This window comes from Colobus angolensis, unplaced genomic scaffold (assembly GCF_000951035.1).
Source record: "Colobus angolensis palliatus isolate OR3802 unplaced genomic scaffold, Cang.pa_1.0 Scaffold61, whole genome shotgun sequence".
Taxonomy (NCBI): domain Eukaryota; kingdom Metazoa; phylum Chordata; class Mammalia; order Primates; family Cercopithecidae; genus Colobus; species Colobus angolensis.
This window is the reverse complement of record NW_012119710.1, coordinates 4,769,897-4,778,195: the sequence shown is the minus strand read 5'-3', so window position 1 is coordinate 4,778,195 and position 8,299 is coordinate 4,769,897. Positions and strand designations below refer to the sequence as shown.

Below are 8,299 nucleotides of genomic sequence, written 5' to 3'. Positions count from 1 at the left end.
GGATTACAGACGTCCACCAGCATGCCTGGATAATTTTTTGTATTTTGTTGTTGTTGTTATTGTTGAGGTAGAGTCTTGCTCTGTTGCTCAGGCTGCAGTGGTGCAATCTCGACTCACTGCACCTCCACCTCCCAGGTTCAAGCAATTCTCCTGCCTCAGCCTCCTGAGTAGCTGGGATTACAGACGTCCACCAGCATGCCTGGATAATTTTTTGTATTTTGTTGTTGTTGTTATTGTTGAGGTAGAGTCTTGCTCTGTTGCTCAGGCTGGAGTGTGGTGGCGCGATCTCAGCTCACTGCATTCTCCACCTCCCGGGTTCGAGCAATTCTCCCGCCTCAGCCTCCTGAGTAGCTGGGATTATAGGCACTTGCCACCACCCCCAGCTAATTTTTGCATTTCTGGTAGAGATGGGGTTTCACTCTGTTGACCATGCTGGTCTCGAACTCCTGACCTCAGGTGGTGCGCCCACCTCGGCATCCTAAATTGCTGGGATTATAGGCGTGAGCCACCGCACCTGGCCTTGCCTTTTTTATTTAATTCAAAATTCTTTTCCCATGTGGTATCTGACATATCATTAAACATGTTACTGTTTTCATATAAGATCAGGTAGCTATGTGGAGTTTTGAACATTTTACATTGTTTGTTTTCTGGTTTTGTTTCCTGTTACTTCTAGCAAGCTGTGATGTTTTCTGATATGTAGAGCAACTGCCATGTTTTAGCACAGTGCAAACGTGAAGGATGAATTAAATGTATTGTTATTATTTACAGTTTTTTCAAGATGAAGCAATTATACCTGAGTAGGAACATATATATATCCACTGTTCATATCCGTTTTCATGTTTAGTTTCTTTGTGAACACCAGTTAGTTTTTAAATCCCCTTTCCCTGCTCTTTTTTTTTTTTTTTTTTTTTTCTGAGACTGGTTCTTACTCTGTCACCCAGGCTGGAGTGCAGTAGCACGATCTTGGCTCACTGCAACTTCCGCCTCCTGGGTTCAAGCAATTCACATGCCTTAGCCTCCCAAGTAGCCGAGATTACAGGCGTGCACCACCATGCCGGCCCATGTTTTTGTATTTTTAGTAGAGACGGGTTTCACCATGTTGGCCAGGCTGGTCTTGAACTCCTGACCTCAAATGATCCACCTGCCTCAGCCTACCAAAGTGCTGGACCACCGTGTGAGCCACCGTGCCTGGCCACCTTTCCCTGATCTTTAATCATGTAAATGCTATGTTCTGGAGGTTTCGTCTGATTTGAAACCTAAACATAGGGGAGGAATTCTCTTCTGGATGCTTGATCTTTCCCCTGCTCCACTATGATTTGTTTCATTGAACTAACATGATCTCTCAGGGAATCTTCCATGCAGGAGAATATTTTGACAAGCTTTATCAATGTCTCGAATGTTTGGTTAATATTAACATGAAGAGCTCCATGTTTTTTTCTATTTTAGTCTTGCTGGTGGATGCCCTCCTTACTCCCCAATGTATACGTCTTGGATAGATTGTTGGTGCATGCTACAAAAAGAGGTATTTCTTTTTCTCCGTCTCTCTCATTTTATTTTGTTTTATTTTTGTTTGTTTTCTTAAATACTGTCTCTGCAATCCCAAGTTAACTCTTGTAGCTCATTCTAGCTAGAGTGAGTGAGTCTAGTCTGCCAGTTAATGTACACTTCACAATGTTCTATGTTTCACTTTGGCATAATAGTAAAATGTGACATTTAGAAATCCTGCACAGGAGTAATGAAGAAGAAAGAATCCTTAGATGAGACCTAGAAGCCATTTGAGTGCCCACATGCAACTTATAAATACAATCCAAGTAGATTATTATCATGGTAAAATGATGGCCTTGATTTTAGACTTTTTTTTCCCAAACTCACCTTTCATAACAATTATTTGTCACAGTGGTATTGGCAGAGCTGGTCTCCTACTTCTAGAGTCTTGTTAGTAGATGGTTTTTGCCTAGATACCAATTTAGGGTTTGTTATTACTATGAGGTGTATAATCTGCAACAAAAACATTCTTTATTATCTAGGCAAAGCTTTATTGGAAAATAAAATAATGGGCTGGGTGCAGTGGCTCACGCTTGTAATTCTAGCACTTCGAGAGGCATAGGTGGGCAAATTGCTTGAGCCTAGGAGTTTGAAACCAGCTGAGGCAACATGATGAGACCTCATCGCTACAGAAAATACAAAAACTTAGCCAGGCATAGCACCTGTAGTCCCAGCTACCTGGGAGGCTGAGGTGGGAGGATCACCTGAGCTCAGGAGGTCAAGGCTGCAGTGAGCCAAGATTGCACCACTGCACTTCAGCCTGGGTGACAGAGTGAGACCCTGTATCCAAAAGAAAATAAAATAACCGCTAGGTATGATGGCTCACGCCTATAGTTCCAGTCACTCAGGAGGCTGAGCCAGGAGGATCACATGAGTCCTGGAGTTTGAGGCCAGCCTGGGCAACACAGCCAGACATGTCTCTTAACAAAAAACTACAGGCCAGGTGCAGTGGCCCACGGCTGTAATCCCAGCACTTTGGGAGGCCAAGGCGGGCAGATCACTTGAGGTCAGGAGTTTGAGACCAGCCTGGGCAACACAGTGAAACCCCATCTCTACTAAAATACAAAAGAAATTAGCCAGGCGTGGCAGCCTGCGCCTCTAGTCCCAGCTACTGGTGAGGCTGAGGCAAGAGAATTGCTTTAACCAGGAAGTGGAGGTTGCAGTGAACCGAGATCGTGCCACTGCACTCCAGTCTGGGTGATAGAGTGAGACTCTATCTCAAAAAAAAAAAAGACAATAACAACAACAAATGGATTGACTGTGGGCTAAATTTAGCACGGGATCACTGAAAATGGCTATCAGTTTAAAGTTGTTTTTGAAGGGGGTCCACTGATTAAAGGACTGCGGAAGAAAGTGTATAAAGAAGCTCTTTGTTGCATTATTTTATAGCACTAGTGATACATAAGAGAAAGGCCTTTGAAATCTGAATGAAAGGGTCTAAGTGTTGTTTGTAGTTGCTCTTGCTTAGTGTGCCCACAAAGCCCTTCTGTGAATCCAAGCTAGAATACTTGAATGATTTCAGAACAGACCTACCATGAACATTGTGTGTTTCATTCTGAGTTTTACTATTGTACAGTGTAGTCCCTGTTTAAATGGAAAAAAATGGCCTTTCCTTCCTTCCTTTTCTGACTAACCCCTTGTTATAGGAAGAAAGCAGACAGAGAATGGATTAGGGTGTCTAACACACTTTACCTAGGAACAGTTGTTCCTGTAGGTGCTTACGACAACAGCAAATCTTGATTGGGCATTTACTGTATACCAGATATCATGCTAAGAGCTTTTCTTACGTCAGCTCATGTAATCCTCAAAACAGCTGTGTGAGGATAGGTGTCATTCTTAATCACCCATTTCACATATGAAGAAATTGGGGCTTAGAGTAGTTTAGTGCCAATTATATAACCCAAGGTCACATGACCTGTATTTGGGAAGGCTCAGATTTATACTCCAGAGTGTACTCAGTTGCACTCAGAACATTATTACTTTATTTTTATTTACTTATTTGGTTTTTTATTTTTTGGAGACAAGCTCTGTCACCCAGGCTGGTGTGCAGTGGTGGCATCACGACTCACTGCAGCCTCAAACTCCTGGAGTAAAGCAGTCCTCCTACCTCAGCCTCCCAAGTAACTAGGACTACAGGCATGCTGCCACCATGTCCTGTTAATTTTTTCGTTTTGTTTTGTTTTGAGACAGGGTCTTGCTCTGTCACCCAGGCTGGAGTGCAGTGACATGATCTTGGCTCACTGCAACCTCTGCCTCCCGGCTGAAGTCTTTGGCTCAAGTGATCTTCCCACCTCAGCATCCCAAGTATCTGGGACTACAGGCACACACCACCAAGCCCAGCTTATTTTTTTGTTTTTTGGTTTTTGTTGTTGTTTTTGAGACAGAGGCTCGCTCCATCACCCAGGCTGGAGTGCAATGGTGCGATCTCAGCTCACTGCAACCTCCACCTCCCAGGTTCAAGCGATTCTCCTGCCTCAGCCTCCCGAGTAGCTTGGATTACAGGCACCCACCACTACGCCTGGCTAATTTTTGTGTTTTTAGTAGAGACAGGGTTTCACCGTGTTAGTCAGGCTGGTCTCAAACTCCTGACCTCTGGTGATCTGCCTGCCTTGGCCTCCCAAAGTGGTGAGATTACAGGTGTGAGCCACCATGCCTGGCCAATTTTTTGTATTTTTTGTAGCAATGGGGTTTCACCATGTTGTGCACGTTGGTCTCAAATTCCTGAGCTCAAGTGATCCTCCTGCCTTGGTCTCTCAAAGTGCTAGGAATACCAGTGTGAGCCATTGCACCTGGCCTTTAATTTTTTAATTTCTTGTAGAGATAGGGTCTGCCTATGTTGTCCAGGTTGTTATTACTTTGATTATAAGATTTTATAAGTAGTCCTTAGAAACATGATTTCATTTCATTAAGAAATAAATAGGCCGGGTACAGTGGATCACACCTGTAATCTCAGCACTTTTGGGAGGCCAAGGTGGGCGGATCACTTGAGGTCAGGAGTTTGAGACCAGCCTGGCCAATATGGTAAAAACCCACTTCCACTAAAAATACAAAAATTAGCCAGGCATGGTGGTGCGTTCCTGTCCCAGCTACTCAGGAGGCCGAGGCAGGAGAATCGCTTGAACCTGGGAGGCAGAGGTTGTACCACTGCACTATGGCCTGGACAACAGAGCGAGACTCCATCTCAAAAAAGAGAAACAAAGAAATAAATGAAAGCTAGCACTTACTGAATGTTAGGCACTGTTCTACATGACTCATTTGCTAAGCCAGCTGGAAAGTGGCAAAGCCAGAATCCAACCTGGGCATTCTGTCTGCCCAGAGTAAGAACTAACTAAGGAGAAATTGTAGTTAGTTCGTGGTAGCTCAGCCTTTCAAAGAATACAAATCCCTGTTCTGTAGTGATAGTCCCAGTTTTGTCCTGGATTTATTCACGTCTCCCAGTCGGACCTCTCTGCTGATTTGGATTGGCTGATCTCATCTCGCTAGATATTATTTGTGTTTTGTTTTGTTTTCCAGGGGAATATGAGCCGAGGAAATAGCTTGTTTTTCCGGAAGGTCCCCTTTGGGAAGACTTATTGTTGTGACCTGAAAATGTTAATTTGAAGATGTGGGGCAGGGACAATGACATTTCTGTAGTCCCAGATGCACAGAATTATGGGAGAGAATGTTGATTTCTATACAGTGTGGCGCGCTTTTTTAATAATCATTTAATCTTGGGAAAATTGAGGTGTTTGGTGTCTGCCTTTTTTGTTCTTTTTTCCAGCACAACATAACTTACCACTGATACTCCCCCTTTAGTTATTCTGAATTAGGATATTTTTGCTCCAAATTCTTATTTTACTTAACCAGAAGGGAAAAAAAAGTTGTATTTTCCTGAAGCTACAGGCACTTTGTCATGTGATTTTTGAGTCTCAATTTAAGGCTTTGTAAAATGAAGAGTAGAATTCCAAGAAGAATGAGAAATAATTCTGTAAAACTTAACAAAATCAATAAATTAAACTATATGGGAGGTTACGAATTACCTTTTCTTAGGTAGACCCTAAAAAGTCAGTAGCATGCACCAGAATCTGACTCCCATTATGCTTCTAAGCACATTTTGTTGACCTTGTCTCTTATACTTCAAGAAAAGGACAGTACGTGGCTACATTATCCTAGAAAGTCTGTGTGTGGATCTACCCCTTCAGTCTGTTATTGCAGAGTAATAAAATGTCACCGACAGGGAGCCTCTGAGCCTACTCTAGTTCAAGAGGCTGCCTAAAAAAAATAAATAAGATAGAGGATCAGCAACAACAAAGAAAAAGGACAATTACAGAAAATAAGCAAGATTTGGAAAGGAAGTATAATGGCACTTTTTTTCTCAAATGAAGTTCTTGTTTTCACGTCAAATACGAAAAGCAGATCCTGCAGGAGTAATCCCCTTCTTTAAGAGCCAAGTATTTGCCCGCGCTTAAATTACACCATACAGTTCTAATTGTATATAATCTTTTGTTCTTCAGTTTTTTGTTTTGTTTCCTTTTTGTTATTGTTGCCGAAGGTGAGTAGTTTTGCATTTCTGATGACAGCCTTGGAAAGTATATTTGTAACTCCATGTCTGGTAATGCCAACCCAAGTCCATATGGGTCTTAGGACACTGACCGCCTCACATGCCATACCCTCAGTTAAGCATGTTAACATTTATAGGAGGAAAAAAATCCCTTTAGGAGAAAATAAAATTCAACTAAAGCATAAAGCTTCTATTTACTCAGGCCTTTTAAAAAGCAGGTTAAAATGCTCTAAAATGAGAAAGCCTGTGGTTTCACTTATTTATATAATTCACTGGGACATTGCCAAATGAATAAGCACTTAATTTGCTGCTTCTGAGACTTCTCTGTCAAAACAGCCCCACTAATAATGTTAGACGGAATGAGAGTGCAGGGGTCTCTTCCCTCCCCCTGGGGTTTAGGAAGCTCATGAGGAGCTCGGCTTAAAATGTCTTTGATGTCTCTTCCTTTGTCTCAAAAATAATGTCAATTTTATATACTATTCAGTATTACTATCTGCATTTGTTTTAATATAAAAATGTTTGCTGCCTACCTTTTTCTCCCAAAAAATCTTTAAGTAAAGATGATCTGGGAAAATGTGCCATGTTTATCTTGTGGCTTCTGTGAACTTCATGCTTGCCTATTCATAGTTGAGAAGCATGTCTGACTCTGATAACCAGGCTACCACCAGAGGACGCCAAGGCTTCAGTTTTGCCTGTGCAAGTTGGGTGGCTGAGAAATTTCTTCAAGGCGTGGCATTGCTCAAAATACTAGTCCAGCTGTTTCAGCCTTGCTGCATCCAAGCTAGAGGCCTAGTCAGAGTCCTATACCTGTGATCCTCCATAATATCTTACTGTAAGCTATTAGCATAAAAGTCTAAAGATATTCAGGGGCTAGGAAATGCAGGTAGGTGCTATTAAGAAACACATGTGCCCAGGCACGATGGCTCACGCCTGCAATCACAGCACTTTGTGAGGCCGAGGCAGGCGGTTCACCTGAGGTCGGGAGTTCGAGACCAGCCTGACCAACATGGAGAAACCCTGTCTCTACTAAAAATACAAAATTAGCGGGGCATGGTGGCACATGCCTGTAATCCCAGCTATGCGGGAGGCTGAGGCAGGAGGATCTCTTGAAACCAGGGAGGCGGAGGTTGCGGTGAGCCGAGATCACGCCATTGCACTCCAGCCTGGGCCACAAGAGCGAAACTCCATCTCAGAAAAAAGAAAAAAGAAACACATGCAAGAAATAATTAACTCGGTAAATAACATGAACTTCGGCTGGTTGTGATGGCCCATACCTGTAATCCTAACACTTTGGGAGACTGAGGCAGGCGGATCACTTGAGGCCAAGAGTTCAAGACAAGCTTGGGCAATATATCTACTAAAAATACAAAACAATTAGTCAGGCATAGTGGTACGTACCTGTAGTTCCAGCTACTCAGGAGGCTGAGGCAGGAGAATCGCTTCAACCTGGGAGCTGCAGGTTGCAGTGAGCCAAGATTGTGCCACTGGGCAACAGAGTGAGACTGTCTCTTTAAAAAAAAAAAAAAAAAGTAGGGGTTCTTTAGTAAGCCACTTGTGAAACTGGTTTTCCTTGGTGGTACCAAGCTAAGTTGCCACAAACTGTTCCTCTAGAGTATGTGATGACCATTGAAACCTTGACTTAAGAAGAGTGTGGGGTGGGCTGGGGGCAGTGGATCACTTGAGTCCAGGAGCTCAAGACCATCCTGGGCAACATGGCAAAACCCTGTCTCTTTATTTTTAATTTTTAGACGGAGTTTTGCTCTTGTCACCCAGACTGGAGTGCAATGGCACCATCTTGGCTCACTGCAACCTCCGCCTCCCAGGTTCAGACAATTCTCTAGCCTCAGCCTCCTGGGTAGCTGGGATTACAAGCACGCGCCATCACACCCGGCTAATTTTGTATTTTTAGTAGAGACAGGGTTTCACCATGTTGGTCAGGCTGGTCTCAAACTCCTGACCTCATGTGATCCGCCCGCCTCGGCCTCCCAAAGTGCTGGGATAACAGGTGTGAGCCACTGCGCCTGGCCCCCTGTCTCTTTCAAAAAATAAAAGAAAGGGAGGAAAATTAGCTGGGCGTGGTGGCACATGTCTGTAATCCCAGCTACTCAGGAGGCTGAGGCATTAGAATCGCTTGAACCCAGGAGGCAGAGGTTGTGGTGAGCTGAGATCGTGCCATTGCACTCCAGCCTAGGCAACAAGAGTGAAACTCCATCA

General features: G+C 43.5%; 1 protein-coding gene across 3 annotated transcripts in view; it reads left to right on the top strand.

Annotated features, from left to right (window-relative positions):
- Positions 1–6,663, top strand: part of MTCH2 (mitochondrial carrier 2) — a 26,481-nt gene extending 19,818 nt beyond the window's left edge. For 2 of the 3 annotated variants that reach the window (XM_011963381.1, XM_011963383.1), the window contains exons 11-12: positions 1,447–1,522; positions 5,059–6,662. In XM_011963381.1, coding sequence (XP_011818771.1) covers positions 1,447–1,522; positions 5,059–5,145 — 163 coding nt within the window. In that variant the 3' untranslated portion in view covers positions 5,146–6,662. Of the gene's footprint in view, positions 1–1,446; positions 1,523–5,058 lie in introns of all 3 variants that reach the window. The other variant, XM_011963382.1, reaches the window with a different exon arrangement.
- The last annotated feature ends 1,636 nt before the right edge of the window (positions 6,664–8,299 follow it).